The sequence below is a fragment of the Botryllus schlosseri genome, chromosome 8, assembly GCF_051294905.1.
Source record: "Botryllus schlosseri isolate E-star chromosome 8, Bs_hap1, whole genome shotgun sequence".
Lineage (NCBI taxonomy): Eukaryota > Metazoa > Chordata > Ascidiacea > Stolidobranchia > Styelidae > Botryllus > Botryllus schlosseri.
Window position 1 is genome coordinate 15,222,799 of NC_137243.1, and position 20,715 is coordinate 15,243,513.

Sequence of the window (20,715 nt, forward strand, 5' to 3'; positions counted from 1 at the left end):
TAGAAAGTGTCTGTCCTTACTAAGTAGCTTGCCAAGAATGGAGAAAGAACGTTCAATTTTTCATCAAGCGCTTGTTGATATAAAAAACCAATGCCCATTGCCCACACAGATTTGCTTCAGTTAGGATATTGCTGTACGTTGAGCATAACACCATGCCAACCTATTTGTTTCATTTGGCCGTTTATGATTCACCATGAGCAGACAATGGGCCGTCTACAACGGTAGGCCGATAAATTGGGCTACAGGCTGTAAAATATCAATGATAAGTTTACCCACAGTGCAAACATCTACGATACAGACGAAATGCCGGTTGCAAAAAAATATTGACTTCGTAACCAATTTTGACATGTTTTGACCTAACGCCACAATTTTGACGAAATTTTATTGACATTTTTTGACATGTCGAAACAAAATCGCCCTAATGATAACCATTGGAGTCCATGATATTCAGGTAGTATTTCCTCACTTTTCAGTTGAATTCAAGCATTGATTTTGTATTCCAATGATTTGTCAGATCAGTAGAGCACGCAATAACTGGTTTTGAACTAAGCATGGTTCAGAACCAAAGATTCGCGTCATGTCTGACAGCGCGCAAATGTTTGCAGATTTCGCATTCAAATCAAACTGCGGACCTTAATTTCTCCGGCCTTGATTTTCGAGGCCTCCAACACTTGAATCAGCTCCACGTTGTCCACGGGATTGCCCTCGGTGGCGCTGAGACGATACAGGATCTCGTCTTCGATCTCCTTCAGTTCCTGCTTCATTTTCGCGTTGGTTATGATCAGCTGATTCTTGGCTTCTTCCAGATCAGGACGCTCCTCGGCCACGACGCGACCGAGAAGCTGATCCTCCAAGCCACTGGAAATGAAAGGGGGTTGTTATCATCTGTGAGGGCTTGGAGGAAGAGTTGAGAAATTATAACTGAAGAAATGCGCGCTATAAATTTTACAAAGGGTTAAGAAGCGTTGAAGCAAGAGTGAACTCAATACCACACAAAGAGATGGAGTAGAATGGTAATAATAATCGAATACGGTTGCTGTGGAACATAGTTTTTAGTTTTTCAGAAGGAAGTCCCTCAAAAAATGACTGGCTGCCCAAACGTGAAAGTTCTGAAAAAATGGCGTCTCGGCTTGTCAAAAAATATGTTTCTGGAGTAAAAGTTTGAAATCTCCGATTCCAACCTTGGCGCCAGGGTGAAGTTGACCACTGTGACTTTGACAGAGACTTCTGGCGTGTAATGCGGATTTGGAAGCTTCGTTGTGATGTACAGCTTGAAGTCGTCGTGATACGGAATCACTGCGTCGCCGAGCTTGATAACGAGACCGCCTTGTTGCTTGAAAGTCTGTGAAGAAAAGATAAATTACAGACCGATGATATCATTATTCCACAGTTGAGTGTTAAGTGACATAAAAACATTGCCTTATAACCAAGGGACAATAGTTTCTTTGCGCATAAAAGCTCACTATGTCTGCACTTTGGAATATTACTTACCTGCTTCAATAAGATCGGTTCCAAGGCCGGGTCCAATTCCTCCATTACATTCTCCAGCATCATCGGCTTGCCGAAACGCACCGCGTTTTCCAAACTCCGCAAGAAGTCCCTATCCGTTAATTTGATTATGTCCAACCCGTTATCTCTCTCCATGTTCTTGACCCATTTGTTGGCCTGTAACAAATTGCTCGGTAAGTTCCGATCACTGTCCAAGTACGCATCATAAACAGTAAGTATCACCCACCTGTCCCTGAGGGTCGATAAACAGCGGCCATCTTTGCGAGTACTGCACGATAACACCATTTTCCACGCTCAAATTGTCGCGGGGCAATCCGCAAATCTGCCAGCTTCTGATTTTCACGGGATCGCTGAGGGTGCTGATCAATGTCGGCGATTCAGTACGCGGAACTTTATTATCGTCCAAAGCTGCTTTCCACTCAGTGAGTAGGTCATGACGATATTCTCCCTGCAATTCAAGGTCACAATAGTTAAGAACAGCACAAGTATGGTTAGCGCAGCTATCCAAATCAGAGACAGAGAGAAATATTTATTGATTCGTTGAACCGTTAAGAAAATAACATTGACGCATGAAATAATAACAAGATACTTAACGGTGTAAGACAGGGTGTAATCGATATGACTCTGGGTAGGGTCAACTAGTCTGATCACACCCTGAATTCAACAATTACAGATTTCCTTTATAAATTTGGTTGCAGTTGGTTGGGATCAATAAATTCAGCATAGCATAAAATAAATAATAACAATAACATGGAAAATTGTTGTGAGACAAGTAGTGTCAGTAATAGGAGATAAGGTGTCTGAATAATTCTTTTTTGAATAAGTGGTATGGAAGGTCTCGTATAGATGTAGGTATAGTATTCCAAATAACAGGACCGGCATGTTCGATTGATTTCTTTGTGAGGTTACTGGTGGGCGGGCGTATATAAATGTTGCCCTTGGAAGAAAGTCTGGTATTGAGGGAGTGTACACTTCCAGCAAGAACGAAGAAATGATTGAAGACAGGAGGCAAGTCATTCGAAAAATATTGATGCATAAATTTTGCTACTTCAAATACAAATATATCATCAAATTTCAAGATTCTGTGTTTGCGGCAGAACTGGGATAGTCTGGTTCGAAGAGACAAGCCGGCCATCAAGCGCATGGCGCGGTTTTGCAGGGTTCGAATTTTAGAGCAATGTGAGGTGCAAGCATTACCCCAAACAATAATGCCATACTGTGGATAGGAGCAGAAAAGTTTCTACTCCTAGGTACAGACCTAGGAGCTATGTGCTTGAGTCGGGTCATTACACCAACAAATCTAGAAAGCTGAGTAATGGTATGAGTAATATGAGGTTTCCATGACAATTTAGAGTCGATGACGATTCCAAGATATTTTGCTGAGTCACAAAGGGAAATACCAAATATGGTTGTTATTCAGATTCACAGAGCTAATCTACTGTATTCAGAGAAAATATCATCGAATTCAATAGTATTTGAGTACTATTTAACCAAGACACTGTTCAAGATCATTCCTTTAGAAAGCATACGATAGATGTAAAAACCAAATTATCGAATGCAGTTTGACTAGTAGTGCTGTAAAAGGGTGCGTCTGACCATTGCAGTGATATTGCTATTGTAAATTATTGCTCTAATTATAACCACCGATACAAAACGTACTGTGGTTTCCAACATTTTTTCCGGCCTCAGAGGGATCTATTTCAGGCCATGGGATGGCATTTCAATACTGATGTCCATTATTTATACAAGACTGTTTCCAGTCAGCATAAGGAGCCACCATTGATATCAGCATCATATTATTAACATATTATCGATTGAAGATACCATTTGTACTATTACGTTGCGAAAATAACAAAACGAAAATGAATTACCGTGAACGCTCCCAGGTAGGCGACAGTTCCCGCGGAAACCATGACATCACCGATGATGTTGTCGATCATATGGTTCAGCGAAGTCACGGTCTCGTGCCAACGGATCTTTTCGTCGGCCAGTCCGTTGATCAGTTTGTCTGCCCTGATCAGTCTGTCCTCGCACTGTTTGCATTTCGCTTCCAAGTCCTCTTTTTTATTGACGCCTGTGCAAAGAGAGTGAAATAAAATCCCCCCGATAGCAAATAGTTTGGTGGTTCTCATTCTTTTCAAGTTGATGACCATCATACTTTGGGATTGTTCAGTTAAGTTCGGTTTATTATTATTAATTTGATCTTTTCAAAACACCACAAGATCCCGATACAATGAAAAGGTAGATTCGTGAACCTTCAAAAATCGCATCCAACCCAATAAGTAATTATGCCAAATGTAAGCTGCTAATATGCAAATATTGAAAACTTCAATTCAATGAGAAATTTGCTGGTGCCCTTTCGATATTATCCATGTTATACGTGGTTTAACTGAAGTGTCTACAAGGCGAAGTACTTTTAAAAATCACTAACTTAGTTTTGTATGTTCAGTTTCTTTTGAAGGATCTGCGTCTTTTTTGTTAGCTAACCTCTATTATACTACCGAATATCGCTAGATGGTACTGTCGAAATTCAACGACTTTCCGTTTAGAAATCATCTTAGCTTTCACATATTACTGGTCTTAAACGAGTGGTAAGTTATTTTCAAACAGTTTGGTACAATGCTTGCGGTATTGTGACACACGATAGGTCCAAAGTCGACCATGGACTCTTCATTACAACATGATGCAATAATACGTTTTAAACTTCTAAATCAATTCAAAACTCAAAGTTTCATGTGACTATTTACGGATTAACTTACAGAGCGTGTACTTTTCTTGCAACGTCGCTATTCCCTGTTCAACCTCCGCCAGTTTGGATTTGGCTTCGTTTAAAATCTTTTCCGTCGCCTTCAGCTCTTCCTGCGCCTCAGCCAGGGCTGCGCGCTTAGGGGCCACGGACTTGGCGACGAAATGATATCTGCGATCGACAAACATCGTATCCGTTATATGAAAAACTCAAGTATCTGGCTGATTTGATTCCAAGTCAAGCATTCGAGCATCACCAACTACACGGCCATAGATAGTAAGAACGAAATGTAATTTTTAACATTGAATAGTATATTCATATTGAAGTAGACGATTACCCCTAACGAGTGTCAGCCAAAAACATTCGGGTTCATTTCAATATGAATATTCTATTCAATTGTATATTGAAGTTCTGTACCTTCAAGAAGATCTTCAAATTCTTAACATGTAATTTCATATGATTGCAGCTACCCTTATCAAAATAAAGATTTTCATATTGAAAACTATAACCATGGCAAAGCGCCCCATGACAACACTGCGGGTTGATCTCTACGCAAAAAATACAGTCTCCATAAACAAGTGCAGGACCATACTACATGTCTTTGATGCTAATCGAACTTTGGAGCCTTTCAAGATGCAAAGAGGGTGAAAAAAACAATATTTACTGCAGATAAAATGGTATATTATTTCAGCAGTATATTATTTCTGTACTCAATATAAACGACTTACCCTAATTGACCCAAATCATTACAATTGATATTCAACTAGGATCTGAGTTGAAATTTGTGAATACGAAAACTCTTTGAGACACAGAACTTCAGTTTACGACTGAATAATATATTGATGTTGATATAAGCCCAATACTTTCGGAGAATTGAAAAGAACATTGTACGTCAACATTTTACTAGTTGCCGGCGATCACGGCAGAAAAGTGTCAGCCGAGTATATTCGTGTTGATTTCAACAGGAAAAAGAGAGCGACTGTGTCGTATCTTGAGAATAAAAGGCGATTACTTACTTGTGCATGGCTCGCACCCATTGACAAATAGAGGTGCAGGCCTTTGAGACTTTTGCGATGGCCGCCGGCATGAAATCGTCGTTGTCAATGTACGGTTGAATTTTCGTGATGACAGAGTCGGGAATGTTGTCGCGGTCAAACTTGAACAGAGACTCCAGGAACTGCGAAAAAATAACGCAGGAATTTGCGGAACTGCGGACGTCTAGGATTTTGAAGCTCTCTCACTTTGCCAGGGTCTTGCAGCAACGCCTTGCCGGGCTCCCAATAGTCGTCGACCTTGGTGCCCATTTTTTCTCCTGCTACTTTCTTCGGCTTGACTTCTTTCATGATGGAGACGGCGTCGATGACCAGCCTTACACCGGCGGGTGGCCTCATCATCGCTCTGACCTGGACACAAATAATGGCAAAGTGATATTTTCATATCTTTCCACCGATTAAGATGGAGCGCGAGTACTAGTAACTTCCTTGGTAAGATAGTAGGGTGAATAAGCACAGATTACACTGAAGTGCTGTATGTTTTGAAATAACCCATCTATATTGATCTGTTGAATGCAGATGTAGTTATTATTGAACGATAACTGATTTTTAGGAACGCCTGAGGTTGGATACGACTTTACGTTACTCAGATCATGCCGTTATCATTAGTGATGGAGACTTCACAAGTTGAATGAATGTTTAGCAAGTCAAAAATTTTTTGCCACCTGCATTTCGTTTGTATCGTAAATGTTTGCACTGTCGGTGAACTTATCATTTGATATTTTACAGCTTGTAGCCTACTTTATAGGCCTAACGTTGTAGACGGCCATATCTGCTCATTGTGAATCATAAACGGCCAAATGAAACAAATGGGTTGACGTAGTGTTATGCTGAAAGTACCGCAATATCCTAACTGAAACAAGACTGCCTGCGCATTGGTTCTTACATCAAGAAGCTACTTAGTAAGGCCAGACACTTTTTACCCGAGAAGGTAGGAAAGTATCTTTCGTTGTAATACAACAAATATTAATTATTTCTACCATAATGCATGAAGTAACTACTGGAATTCTTCACAGGTCCAGATTTCGCTAAAATACAGTTTTTTAATGCAAAAATTTGTCAGTTTTCAAGTCAAAGTTTTTTCAGATCAAACTACTTCGTAAAGACAGACAGTTCCAACCAGAAATGAAGATAAGTAATGCAATTCTAACATTTTGTAGGAAAACACCTAATTTACATACATGAGGTCAAAATTTGGTCAAAATTAAGTTTTTTAAGGTCAAAAAATGTCAAAATCTTGAGTTTTCAGGTTAAAATCTCCCCTTTTTAGATAAAAACAAAATCCCCCTAGTTATGAGTAGAGCATGACCGATCTATCGTGTCAACATCTGTCTGTAGAGATATTGAAATATATTCATGTGTTATCACCGCTGCAATTGTCCAAGTGATAGGGTATTCGGTACTGTTGGAATGCTTTCTGATGACTGCAGGTGTTCACTTCTTTATGATAATGATAAAAAGTTATGTTTCCTGAACTAGGAATAAACCTGTTGGATGGTTTGAGTTTTATTGTACATAAATGAAGTTTTTGCGAGATATATTTTCTAATCACTGCCGCTAGTTAGAAGTACCTGTTCAAAATGGTGTTCCTATGCGTGAAACACTTGTGTTTACGATATTTCAAACCCGAGTTATATACCTCAATGACATCGTTCTTGTTGAGCGACTTTAAACTGGTCAAAGCAGCCTCCAAAGCAGGCAACGCTTCGTCCAAATCTCTCTGCGCGTCTTCGGCTATCGCTTTGGATTTCTCCGCCTGTACTGACGCCTCGGCTTCCTGCTTCTGTACGACGACTTGGGTTTCTTTCGCGACGACCTGCGTATTTGCGGGTAGCCGTTGAAATCGAAATTTGTGTCGTTGAGCCGACTGAATTTTCTCACCGTGTCTGTTTTGATCTGCTCCATAGTGTTTGCCGTTTCGACGGCGGCTTCTTCCAGCAGAGGTCGCATTGTTTCCAGTTCCTCTTGCATTTTCGCAACGTCTTGCGCTGTGCTCAGAAGCTGTTAAAATACACAGGTGTCTACCAGTGATAATTGCTGATTAGTAGTAGTTGTCATGCTATTGGTGATGTGGTTCTTTATTATGATTCCTGAGCTGCTGACTAACAGCATAGCCCACTTGTGTTGTAGGCAGACAGAGAGATTTTATTTCATTCAAAGCAAATTTGCACCGATACTTGAAGCAGATAATCAAAACGATATGACCATATTCAAGAATCAACTCAACTGTTATCAACGGAGTTTATGGTGCATAAATACATTACAACTATACGTCCATAAGATTCAATGAAAAATAGATAACGCAAGGAATTTGAGTCTTGTCAGTCCTCAGTCTCGCCCGATATCAAAATAAAAACAAGGCAACAAGGTACAGCTCAGTTATTGTAAGGCACAGATTATGCGGAACATTTTACATTCAAAATTTAACATTCAAGACGAAAAACGATTATTAAAATACTTATTCGTGTAATCATCCTATAAACTTTTTCGGGAATGAGAGCCCCGTTCATGAAATGCACTGTTGTTGGCATCCAAAAAGGACGCCAAGGATTAAAAAAACTTCTCACTTTGTCGAGACCAATCTTCATTCTGTTGCGGTTGGTCGTCAGCTCCGAGATTTTCATGCCGATCAGCTTGCCGAAAATGCCGAGCAGCTCCAAGTACGAAGTGGGCGTGACGTAGTTGTGACGCGACAGTTCCGTTAAGAAGCGCCTTGACGCGCCCGCCACCGATTGGTGCATCTCGACGCACATCGAAACCATTCCTAAACAGTAACAAGAAATATATGTAGTGGTGCAGCATTTTTAGATCTAGTTGATATTTCAAATCGTATAATATTCCAGACATGGGAAGCTTCCGTTTGATAAATGAATGTTAAACTATCCTATCTCCCAATCACGGACGGTGACACATACCTTGCATCAAGTCCTGGTTGGAAGTGTCGATGTCGGTAATTTCGCCAAGGAAAGTGTTGGCGACGCTCTGCAAAGCTTCCTTCGGCCATTCGCTGAACCAATCGATGGTGCAGCACGTGATGAGAGACGGGAACATACGCAAGCGGGCGCGGAAGACTTCTCCGATAGGGCTGCGGAAATGGAATGAACTGTGAGTTTGCTGACTTTGAAACCGTCCAGATACGAGATTATTGCGACATGTGTCAAAACACCGAGTGTCATGATAAGGCGGTATTGAAAATAGAGACTGTCAAAACAGTAGGTATGTCATAACAAGTAGAGCCATAATAGAAAAACCTTAAAAATAGCTTGTGCCGTAACAGCGAGACACTCAAAATAGCGTGTCATTCAAAATATCCCAACCTACACCTAAACTTTCATCTATCCCTAACATTAGAAAACCTGACCCTTAACGTTAATATAAACCTAAACCTAACCTTTGCTATTATCATACTCACTATCTTTAATGCCTTTCTATTTTGAATCACTCGCTATTATGACACTTGGTATTTTGTCCGGATTTGTTTGACATTCAGATTACCTTTTTTTAAATAATATTCATTTGTATGCTACATGTTCTACTTATCGTTATTGCAAAGAGTCTCAGTTTCAAAGGTGTTGGTAAAAGCAGGACAGCTAGTACAAAAGCAGATGCTAATGCAACGCGCATTCCAAATCCCCCATACTACACTATATAGTCGTCAAAGGGTAATTTTCATATCAAATTAGGTTGTAATTCAGTACAATAATCTGGATACGCTACCTCATGCAGATGATCGAATGCAAATTCGCCTTGACTCGTTTCGTGAAAGCGTTGAACAAATTAGACTTGGTCGGCGGCAATCCCGAGTCCAACACGACGGGTTTCATCGCGGTGAAAATTCTGTCCTGATCGTCAAAGTTGTAGATGTTCGGAACGTCTCCCGAGTTGAGAATGTTGTTGAGATCTTCCAAGAACGACTCGTTTTTGATCTGCGTGTCGCAGAACAGGAACACGATAGGCTGGCTCTGCAGGCCGGCTTTGAGCATGCACGTTTTGATGTCTTCCTTCCACTCGTTGATGCCGTAGTTTTTCGCCAGTTCGATTTGGAATAATTCGTAATCAGCCCTGCCAGAATTATGGTTTAATAACTTGGAAGCCATAGCTACTAATAGAACAATACATCTAATGGTAGAATGTAGTCTTATGAAAACTGAGAAAAGATGACCGAATATGCCTTGGTGGTGAAAGTAATTGTCAGGGTGACCTAACCGCATAAAATGACTACTAAAGTATCAGTGGATAACGGAGGTTCTTGGTCACGAAGTACTTCTAATTCCACAGTACCAAGTACATTTTGCACAATTTACCACTTCAATTTACTACTCGGAGGCTTTTTAGGCGAACTTACAAACTTTTTAGGCTTTAAAAGTAAGAGTAAAAGTAATGCTAACCTTATATAGATCTAACAAATTGGCATTAACGATACTATGTGAGTGCAAAGTCATTAATTTTCTACTGCGACACAATTTTCACTTGCCTTAGGTCTGAAATATGATACCTTTTACCACTCTGACCTACATGCGGTATTTCATCCACCTTAGTATTGAATAGTCTATTGATATTGAAATGAATCTGAATATTTTCGGCTGACACTCGTCAGGGGTAATCGTCAGCAAGTAGTAGAGAATCGGAAAGAACATTGTATATCAACAATTTTATCACAAAATATGACGACACCAGCATGAAATTTCGAATGATCGGTGCCGGTGACGTCATATTTTGTGATAAGATTGTTGAACTACAATTTTCTTTCCAATTCTATACTACTTGCTGACCATTACCCCTGACGAGTGACAGCCAAAAATATTCAGGATTATTTCAATATGAATATACTTTCAATTGTATATTGAAGTTCTGTACCTTCAAGAAGCTCTTCAAGTATCTTAGTGTTAAAATTTGGAACAACGAACCCGCAATTGCATGCATAACTTACATATGAGTGGCAAGTCGTGATAAACTCTGTCGCCCACTGCCACCGACTCCAAGCAGCAGAGCGTTTCCGAGCGGTTGTCTGATAATTCGAGAAATCCTACAGATATGCTGGACGGCGTCCAAGAAAAGCACCAGTTTCATCTGAGCTGTGTTCACTTGGTTGTAATCTTCGAGGAACTCTTCGATAACCCCCACCATCTGTGAGTAAACACCAGTGCTCATTAGATTAGCAGTTAGTCAAACTAGCCATTGTTGCCACTCCGGCACAAATATAAGCAATACCGTAACCTTTGTTTGTGAATTGCTGGTGCAATTTTTAAAATTGCGAGATGCATTTTGCGATTAATGCAAAATAACTAATGGCGATGAAAATAGGTGAAATTTGTGAAATTATAATCTGTTACTATCGAAAGGGTCTGTATCGCTCAGTTGTCATGGCAATTTTATTCAATAAGTGATGAGAATGTCTTCTTACACTACTTTTTACTAGACAAAATAAAAAGTAAGAAGTCAAGTGAGCAGTTTGACTTCAAAAGCTGTTGAACTAAAAGTGGAATCAGTCAAAAATTGTAATCATTTGAGTACGTAGTGGAGGAAGAAAAAGCCCACTTGAGCATTCTAAAAAGTATAATTACATTGTAATAAGTTACAAATATAATCTATTATTTGGAGATACTCTGATTATTATTATCGAGTGAAATTGTGGAGCAGTGATGTCCTATTTTGAAGACATACATACCTTGGCGTGGTCCTCGATGTAAGTGTATAGCTTATTGTCGGAGTTTGGTTGCATAAAATCTCCAAAAAGCACCGGTTTCAATGGGATCACCTCTTCCAAAGGCATCTAGAAAGAAAAGCTTAATTATTGCGCTTCATTGCTAATGTCATTTGATGATGGACGATGTTAACTCAACAAACATCCATCATATACTATTATATATAAGACCATGACCAAAAGAGGCAGCAGATTTGATACGGAAGGCTCCATCTAGTCATACAGGATGGGCAGTTAGCAAAATAAGCCGGCAGAGTTGTAACACCTTTTGACAAAGCATGATGTCGCACAAAGAAAATACAGATGTTTTACAAATCCAATATCAATGTCATATTCACTAAAAACGGCATCCTATTCATGATAGCAGAAGGACTATTTACGACAAATGAGGGTGGCTGATAAAGAGTAAACGGTGTACGAGAGTTACGTACTTTGAAGTTGTTCACAATTTTTTCTTCCAGCATGTTCGCAAACCAACTCCTGTCCTCGTCGTTGACAAGACGATCTTGAAATATTCGGCAACACTCGTGATACCACAATCTCAGAAGCATTTCCTTCGTCTGTATAATATAGCAAGTTAGTCCACAATTGATAATCATGAACATACACTGCACTTGTTAGGTTACGGGAATAAATTATGACTTCGGATTCTGCAGCAGCATTACGAGTAATATCCCAATCCGAAACTTGCGATAACAGCATATGCTATACTACAACCTAATTGATCATTGGAAATAACTTCTCAATCATGCTCTGGCAGAAAAGCTCATGATGAGATCCCACTATACTGAGGTTCAGCCCGTGGCAAACTTCAGAAACGTGGACGATTTGATACTTTTGCGAGGTAAATTGTACTGTGGAAAACTGACAAAACAGAGTCTCGCCACTTTATCTTTTCTTAATGTTGCGATTTGATGGGTTTCAGAATGATAAAAATCACAACGGGACAATAAATATATTATCGGATATCAAGTAAACTGGCCAATGAAGCCAACATCCTGGCCAATTGCCGGGATTGTGGTCCAGCTTATATGCGGTTTATCTATGCTCATTAATCCTCATCATATAAACGTTATTTCTCTCACAATATAGTCAGGTCTATATGCTGTTAGGCATTCCCATGCGCATAATTCACCTCGACTTTGGTAATGTCCATCATCAGCATTCCCTGGAAGACCTTGGAAAGATCCCGCAAATTGAAAGTGTAATGGGATTTGGCCGGCGTGGGCAAAAGTTGGTTTGTAATCGTGTCATACATCAGTATCGTGGATTCTACGATTTCGTTTGAAAGGCTCTGGATTTCTTCTGGAGCTGGTTCTAATAAAGTAGAACGGGTTTGATTGGTGACGCTGACAAAGCATTTCACGTCGAGTTGCAATGTAATACAGAGGTGGTCAGTAACGAAATACTTCTGCTTTTCTGGAGTAGACAAGTTGGTATTGCGTTTTCGCACTACTTATTGAAGTGAATTTGTTTTTAGACAACCTACAGTTACAGTATTAATTTTTTCACTTTGGATTTCACAAAGTAGAAAGCACTATAGAGATATGTTTACGTCACTTCTGTGACTGAAATTGGTATATAAGTGGGGGTATATCGCCCTTGTGTCCCGGCAATTGAATATATTTTTGAATATTGTAGCAGAAAGTTGCTTATCCTTTTCCGATAGTCAATGAGATGCATCCTGTAATTTAGAAACTAGCCACCTTCGATTAACTGCTAAACATATGCGATCCCTCGACTAAATCTACTTTTTGCAACTAATCAATTGAGAGCACTTTTAAGATTTCCGACCTTAATTTTCTACATCCACTTGAAGAAGTATTGACATGTCATAAAAATCACTGCTTCTACTCGTAATTGAGTACAAATTTATGTCAATACTTTTACATCAACCTAGCACCAATGTTGACAAAGTTAGACCACCTCTGAATACAGTGTGATGATTACGTAGAACATAATTCAATGGTATACTTTGATATCGAGCTATTCGCAGCAGTTACACCGATTCAGTTTGGGTACAAACATCCTTGGTTGATACAGGCATGTGAAACGTGAATGTATGATGAAAGTTACCTGCTACTTGCATAATAAAATCATGATGAATCCCTGTCAGTTCTTAGCAGAAGTGTGACTAACCTGAACGCATTCAATGCACTAACACTGAACCTTTCCTGACTAGACAGAGTTTCTACCACAGACGTCTTTTTAGAACGATACAATTTTTCTATCTAAGCTGCAAATCACAACGGGAGGGTGAAAGTCAATTTCCACAGATGTACAAGCCTACAACTTATTCTCATCTAACTCCAGAACACATCAAACTTACAGACAATCCGGTTTCATAGTGGAGTACCAAAGACATACACTCTTATCATGTTTTCGAACGGGCAAAATGATGCACGAAAAGTGAATCTCTATGCTCTACAATGGAATTCTATGTGAGATGTAAAGTCTGTAGTTGAACACTACAGACACGATTTGCGAATGGAAAGCGTCAGCCATGATGAATATGAACAGCTGAAGGTCTAGCTAGGACAGTACCTACTACTTTTACTGATTTCACTTACTGTCCATCGGGATTTGGCTCAAATTTCCATCTGCAAGAAAATAAAAACATAACCAATTAGCGTCCCGTTTGTCTCTACACAGACTTAATATCTGTTCTTACAATGGCTTGCAGTGACAATGAATGTTTTCAAAATATTTCCTTATACAAAGATGCCACTGTCTCATAATGTTCAATTGAATGGTGTATTCATATTAAAATAAACCTAAATATTGTACACCAATAATCGTATCACCAAATATGACGTCACGGCGTGTTTGGTCATACGATTGTTGATATACGAGCAGGCTTACTTCTACACTGGTTGCTGCTGACTACTGCATTGATATAGGGTTATTATGTTCCTGGGAGTAGAAATATAGCTAACCAAAGTAATATAGGTTTAGCTGGCTGACTACTTGACCTGGAATCCTGTATCCTGGTGAGATCTTCTTAAGACGCAGATATTACGCAAGACATACGAATATATTTCAGACGTTGACACCAGAAGGTTTAGCAAATGAGTCTAGCTGATTCTCTCGAATAAGGGTTTTATACTAGAGGCAATTACTCTTGGATGTGATATATTCAGTGGAGTGGATGCTGAAATAATTCGGGTTTTCTCCAAATGAACATACTATTCATTGTATATTCAGTAACTCCAAGATTCTCCTTTCGTAATTTTCAAATAACCGACTAGCTCCCTTGACTATTTCTGTCTTACATCACTCTACCCTGATTCTTCATCTATAGCAAGACATATCGTCTCTTATATGAGACTTGAGTATCAGATGATAAGTCATACTACGCCAGTTTTTCACAATGGTGGAGAATATTCATATTTTGTTGGTTTTGGGCAAGACACATCGCCCCGTAATTTTTGATTGTAAGTCGTACTTAGCCAGCTTTTCACGATGGTGGAGAAGATTCTGATCTTGCTGGTGGCCTCCATTTCGGTGCACGAGATGTAGTTGAAGTGCCGGAGCAGCCGTTGTGTGATGGGGTTTCTGCCACCACCCGGTGGCCCCATTGCGCATACAAATGAGATGTCGACCAAGCGTCGGAAGTCCCCTGCGAAAATACGGAAGATACGTTTCTGAAATTTGTAAGAACATGACTATCGCACTACCGTCCTAATCTCAAGTCATGCTTATACTCGAGTACGAGTCGAGTCATTTTAAGTACCGAGTATTTGAAAAAAAGACTCGAGTCATGGCTTGAGTCTTTACAACTCCTGCACTGGACTGATATAAGATATAAAACTTGCACTCATTTTCGGGCACAAATCGGTCACAAACCAACACCAATATCAACCATTCGTATTGCGAAATGGAAAGAATTATTCTCGTACCAATGACTTTTCGGTCGTACCATCCATTGTGGTCCATCCATTGCCGGATCAGCTCGATGGGAGGCTGGGCTCCATACTTCTCCAAAGAGGGCATGTTCAGATCGTCAATGAAAAAGATTGCGTACTTTCCGAGAGGCGGGGCGTACACGCCCTTCCTTCTTTTGTCCAGTTTGCCGTCAATCAGATCCTGTGGAATAGAGACGGAAATGTTAGATGAGTATGGAATTTAATTTTGGGAGCTTGAGTCGTGAGTCAGACTACTTCCACTTCTACTTTACACTTTTTAGGCAAAAATCCAGGGTTGTAACCAAGTCACAAGGCTCCGAGTTACAAGTCACTCTCACTTTTACAGTTTTGACTCGAGTCAAGTCAAGTCATTTTTAATTCACCACTGAGTCAAGTCCGAGTTCAAGTCAGCGAGCAGAGGGTCGAGTCCGAGTCATGATATTATGACTCAAGTCCAAGTCATTATGTTGACTGCTCCGTTTCCAGCTAAGTCTTGTTAAACCCACTTTTTAGAACTCTGTTTGGTGATATCGAATGGTTCGCATTTATAATATCTTAATTTTCCTCACTTTTAGCAGTTTCTGGTCGCATTTTCAAGTACCAGTACCAATAGACGAAATCCTAATAGTGCGGTTCCTTTACTATTCTTAGAAATTACAATGAAATGTTGGTCTTGGCCATATGAGTCTCGAGTCATATGACTTGGTTCGAGTCATGCGCAATGACTCGAGTTCAAGTCAAGTCATTTCCGTATTTTGAGAAAATGACTCGAGTAAAGTCGAGTCATCAGAAAATCGTGTGATTCGAGTCATTACAACCCTGAAAAATACCTCCATTTTACCATTTGTGAAGAAAAATGCAGTTTTAGGATAGGTTTGCAAAGCCCCTGTATCACAGAAACTAAATGTATTTTCGAACACTTTCCAGACTTTGAATTCCTACTTCTAATTGAAATAGTTATTAAATGTCTTGGAAATCACAACTCCTACTTGTAATTGAGTGGAAATTTTTGACGTATCTTCTAATTCTACATAAATACAAACCTGACGACTCTGACACACCCTCATGCTCAGACTAGCAATGCTGCTCGCTGCTTTCATAAAGCTGTATGCTTATATTTTGACACATCTGCACGCATACATAGTGGATATTACCGTTTACCTGGGTCTGATTGGCAGACGTTTTCGCCGAGAACATCATAAAGTTGGGCACAAACTCGCTCGCCATGCCTTTCAGCAATTTGTCACCGACAACGACGGATTTACCTGTTCCAGTGGGACCGATGACGATAACCTGTCAAGTAATAAATATCATCAGAACACCGCTATTGCCCAAAGATATAACCCTTTCCATCAATCAATTCACGGCATATTCGAATGGCTATTCTTATTGTATATCCGTTGATTTTCAAATATTGACAAGAAGCTTTCCTACACCGCAGCGATGAACGGAATTAATATTTCATGATTGAAATCAAAATCGAAAAGGAAATTCTGAATTTCTTCTGAATCTCATCCAAATCAGAGTTCAAATTTTATAATCAGGGTTGCCACATCATCTTTATTTCTCAGCTTTGTGTCCTTGAAAATAATATTTTGTACCCCTATTTGCGGCAAGTTTGTCCTTATTTTCGGCAATGAGGTGCCAACGCCAAAAGGACCACGAACTGCTTACATTAGGACTGAGAAAAAGTGCATTGTGACCATTTATAGTCACAAAAACGCTGGCAAATCCTTTGTTACTACAAAATATTTGATTGAATCAGGTAATAATTTCACGGTTTGTTTGGCTGTCCTTATTTTGTCATTCGTGACAATGGCAGCCCTGCCAAAAATGATTGAAATTTATTCAAAGTTGCATGAAAATTGGAAACGATTAGGAATTCCATGTCCAGGTCCTCATCTGCCTTCAAAAACTGCAAAATAGATGCACATTCGATTTAATCTTGGCAAAAATCTTCATACACAAGTCCAAGTGCTATATTAATGATTGAAACATATTCAAAGTCGCACGAAATCGGTGATGGTTAGAGATTCCCTGTTCCTATCTAAACCCGGGTTCGAAAACGTCGTAAATAAATCTACATTTGGTTCAAATCAAGCAGAAATCTTCAAATTCAAACACATGTTTAATATCTGCAACTGGCCTTGAACTAGATAATTCTTGTTGTCTGGTAGACTAAATGGAGAAAAATGTCGGTAATCCAATTGTAATCTAATTTGTGAAATGTTTATATGCTCTGATTGTAACTCTAGTTTAATTACAGATTTTCCTGAAAATGCTACAGGAGATCTGTGTCGCCCAAACGAGCCAAGCTAGGTTCACAGAAATTTGTCATTATCATGCTTAATTAACTGTGATTTGATGGAATATACTTGATTTTTGTGATATTTCTTTCGAATAATAATACAATTCCCAAGGATTTGCAAATCCAGTAATTCTAATCGTAATTTAATTTGAAAAAACGTGTAGCTAAAAATCTTAATTCTAATATGATTTGGAAACGCTGAAAATTTTCTGGCTCTCCAACTATCTATGAGACCCACCTGCTTTTTATGCACCACCAATTTTTCGAGTAAAGCCGCCGTACGTATCGTGTCAATCGTCGGTACGATAATGTCGGCGTACGGAGTGGACGGCGAGATCTCGATACCGGGGCTCAGCGTCAACCAGTTTTTCCATTGAACCTGATCAAGATCGAGAATAACTAGTACGAGAGCAACTAAAAACGGTAAATAGTTGACTGTCAACCAACTAACTTGGTAGATACAATACAAAATAGTGCTAACCTGCGAATTTTCGGCGGATTTACCATCTTCATCATCAGCATCACCAGCTGATTCTTTTTGAGTGATGCCGGCCTCGTCGAGCTGGTAATCGAACACCAGACCCTCATCTGGGAATGGTATAGCCACCTGCAAACGATTGGAGATTATACCATGTTGCAATAGGCGGTCTAGTGTACTTCCTTATCCACAAGAAGCGTTCATCATGGCAATCGCCAAACAGGGTTCCCTGTGAACATGTCAAAATTTGTGGCGTCTCATGTGATCTGACCATCAACTGTCTTCTCTCAGAAACTTGATGAGAACACAGTCAATGCTCATATGATACACCGCATGTAGGGTGGGGGTGTTCAAAAATGACTTTTTCTCAAATTGTACTAGCTACTTGATAAAATTGTTAGGTTACCTAATTTGAGAACACATACCAAATTTGGTTCAATTCCAGCCAGTAGCCGCATTGCTACAGGAAAAGAAAGTTTCGATTTATTATATAAAAATAAATAAACCCAAATTTCAAAATTTTCTGTTCATCCCATGACAGTGTTAGGTTATTTATAGAAACAATGTTCACCAAATTTGGCTCAATTCCAACCTGCGGAAGCGGAGCGGGCACACCCATAATAAATAATTAAAGAATTGGTCACCGCAAATACTATTTTATTAATAATTTTTGACAGCAATAACTCTGCTTCCACTGGTTGGAATTGAACCAAATTTGGTGAATATCGTTTCTATAGACAACCTAACACTTTCATGGGGTGAGTAGAAAATTTTGAAGTTTTGGTTTATTTATTTTTAAAATTATAAATAGAAACTTTCTTCTTCTGTAGCAATGCGACTACTGGCTGGAATGGAACCGAATTTGGTGTGTAGGCCTAAATTAGGTAACCGAACAATTTTATCAAGTAGCAAGTATAATTTGAAAAAAAGTATGTTTGGAATACCCCTAAGTAGGGCTAAGATCTCGCGACAATTTATTACGTCAGTTGGCAGAGGCTTCTACTTGAGTAGAAGCAAAAGTTGGAACAACTTTGGATCTATTTCATGAATCAAATAAATTGCCCCCGCATTGTGGTAACTAAATATATATTCAAAGATTGCACTTGTTTGTAATGTCATTAGTATTTTTGTGTTAGTCGCGAAGACCACACCAACCCTGATTGGTTTACTTTGAAATTCACAAACACGCTATAGCGGAAATTTGAACCGTAGTGTCTAACGCTGAAGACACGGAATTAACCAACTGCACCCCAAACTCACGTTGCTGCTCTTCATAATTTCTCGGACGTAATTGGAGAACCTTTCGCGACCGTCATTGTCGCACGTGCTGCCGAGACTCCAGACGAAGGAAAAGAAAAACCACGGCTCGATAAGTTCCGGAATTCTGGCCAATTGAGCGTCGCTCAAGAACGGTTCGCCCTAATAAAAAGCACGGTATGAGAAAACAAGGAAAACTTTCCTAGCATAAAACGTAGATAACATGGATATAGCAGCTACAATCTACAAAATAGGACATAATATGTCACACATGCTTTCACTACGACAAAACATCCAAAAATGGAATCGAATTTAACGAGAAGTGACGAAAAACAGCAACAGCTAGAGACGATACTGATCCTGAATTCAGAAAGAATCTTAAAATTGATTGTAGATTCGGTCAAATTTTTTAGCAGTAAATTTGATTTATCCCGTCTCTACGATCAATAGCAATGGGACAAATCATCGATTTGGGTTCAAAATGTAGAATTTCAGCGAATTTAGTTTCGATATTTTATCACAGGATTCAAGGAATCAGATGATTCATTGTGTGAGGCTGACCAAAGCACCATGCAATATAAATTACAATTCAAGACAATCTAAGTTGATATATTTGTCACTTTATATCGGCGAGAGAGAGAAATCTGTTCAAGCGCACTATAGATAATTACATTTTTAATTTAAGTTCAATCAAACAGTTTACAGAAAATCAATATGGGTCCACATGCTATCAAAGCTAATCTTAATCGCTTGTCATGCATCAAAGAGGAGCTAGGAATAACATGTCACATTAATGAAATCTTATCGTATGAGCAATTTAAAGGAATTAAATAAGCTTTGCAATTTAGCAAGGACTCAGTGGGTTTGAATGGAATCTTAGCTTCATTCTGCTTACTTTGAAGCAAACCAAGCACAGTTGTGGTACAGTATGTTACGGCATCATTAATCATTGTATCGTGATAACAAGTTGTATTACAATGGCATGTCAGAATCAGATTTGATATCATATGGACAATTAGACATGGCAAGGGCCTACGTAAACAACTACAATAAATATCTGTATACTTTAATGTAAAATATTCCAGTCCTAAAATGCACAATATATCAACAAAATCATGGCGTTGATCATAATCTCTAAGCAGCATTCTCAGATTTTTGAAAATTATGCAACGAAAAATGGACCGCGCTAACACTACGATTGATTTAAAATGTACATTGTACGTACATGCATAGCATCAGGCATATTTATTAACGATTGGCGCGTACAGGATACCGCAATTTCACAATTGGATTTGCTTGTAAATTTTGATATCATGCGATTCGAGCATTTCGGCTTTCCCATGCTCACTTACGGGCGTCATAAATCTAGCGAAGCGCGAGTCTTTTGAAACTTTTGGCTTTGCTTCTCCCTTGGTTTATAATGGTAACGTTAATAAAGTCGAATATGCTAGCTGGTTGGTAAGTAAGGTGTGAAGAAAGAGCAAAAATGGTGGTAACAAACCTCTTTCGGTATCAAAGGCGCGAAAAAACAGTCGAGCAGCGATAGGAAGCTGAATACCAACTGGCCGTTGACCGAAGGCACCACTTCTTTGATATTGTGTCGCAAGAAATCAATAGCCGGCTGAAATAGATTGCAAAGTAAAGTATCGCATTAGCTGTGGGACTAGGTATGTGCAGATTAGTGGATTTCATATTTTCACAACCAAATCCCTTCCATGTTTGAGATTCATATCTGTGTCAATACAGAATTACTTTT

General features: G+C 39.3%; 2 protein-coding genes across 4 annotated transcripts in view; both read right to left on the bottom strand.

Moving 5' to 3' along the window:
* Positions 1-6,269, bottom strand: part of LOC145444855 (14-3-3-like protein) — a 40,274-nt gene extending 34,005 nt beyond the window's left edge. Inside the window, exon 1 of the mRNA XM_080322897.1 lies at positions 6,260-6,269. The gene's annotated coding sequence lies outside the window, so the exon portion shown is untranslated. The remainder of the gene's footprint in view (positions 1-6,259) is intronic.
* The window catches only part of LOC145444853 (dynein axonemal heavy chain 1-like), a 103,720-nt gene that overhangs the window by 15,839 nt on the left and 67,166 nt on the right, over positions 1-20,715 (bottom strand). The window contains exons 38-63 of one of the 3 annotated variants that reach the window (XM_080322891.1): positions 20,461-20,580; positions 20,312-20,368; positions 18,963-19,121; positions 17,706-17,831; positions 17,463-17,603; positions 16,078-16,209; positions 14,911-15,097; positions 14,457-14,630; positions 13,582-13,611; positions 12,147-12,328; positions 11,443-11,571; positions 10,976-11,080; positions 10,238-10,434; positions 9,025-9,369; positions 8,223-8,392; positions 7,875-8,071; positions 7,189-7,308; positions 6,947-7,123; positions 5,497-5,658; positions 5,272-5,432; positions 4,269-4,426; positions 3,381-3,583; positions 1,736-1,957; positions 1,492-1,665; positions 1,182-1,342; positions 633-858 (exon numbers count right to left, since the gene is read on the bottom strand). In XM_080322891.1, the coding sequence (XP_080179017.1) occupies positions 633-858; positions 1,182-1,342; positions 1,492-1,665; positions 1,736-1,957; positions 3,381-3,583; positions 4,269-4,426; positions 5,272-5,432; positions 5,497-5,658; positions 6,947-7,123; positions 7,189-7,308; positions 7,875-8,071; positions 8,223-8,392; positions 9,025-9,369; positions 10,238-10,434; positions 10,976-11,080; positions 11,443-11,571; positions 12,147-12,328; positions 13,582-13,611; positions 14,457-14,630; positions 14,911-15,097; positions 16,078-16,209; positions 17,463-17,603; positions 17,706-17,831; positions 18,963-19,121; positions 20,312-20,368; positions 20,461-20,580 (4,215 nt within the window). The remainder of the gene's footprint in view (positions 1-632; positions 859-1,181; positions 1,343-1,491; positions 1,666-1,735; positions 1,958-3,380; positions 3,584-4,268; positions 4,427-5,271; positions 5,433-5,496; positions 5,659-6,946; positions 7,124-7,188; positions 7,309-7,874; positions 8,072-8,222; positions 8,393-9,024; positions 9,370-10,237; positions 10,435-10,975; positions 11,081-11,442; positions 11,572-12,146; positions 12,329-13,581; positions 13,612-14,456; positions 14,631-14,910; positions 15,098-16,077; positions 16,210-17,462; positions 17,604-17,705; positions 17,832-18,962; positions 19,122-20,311; positions 20,369-20,460; positions 20,581-20,715) is intronic. The other 2 variants (XM_080322893.1, XM_080322892.1) reach the window with 2 other exon arrangements.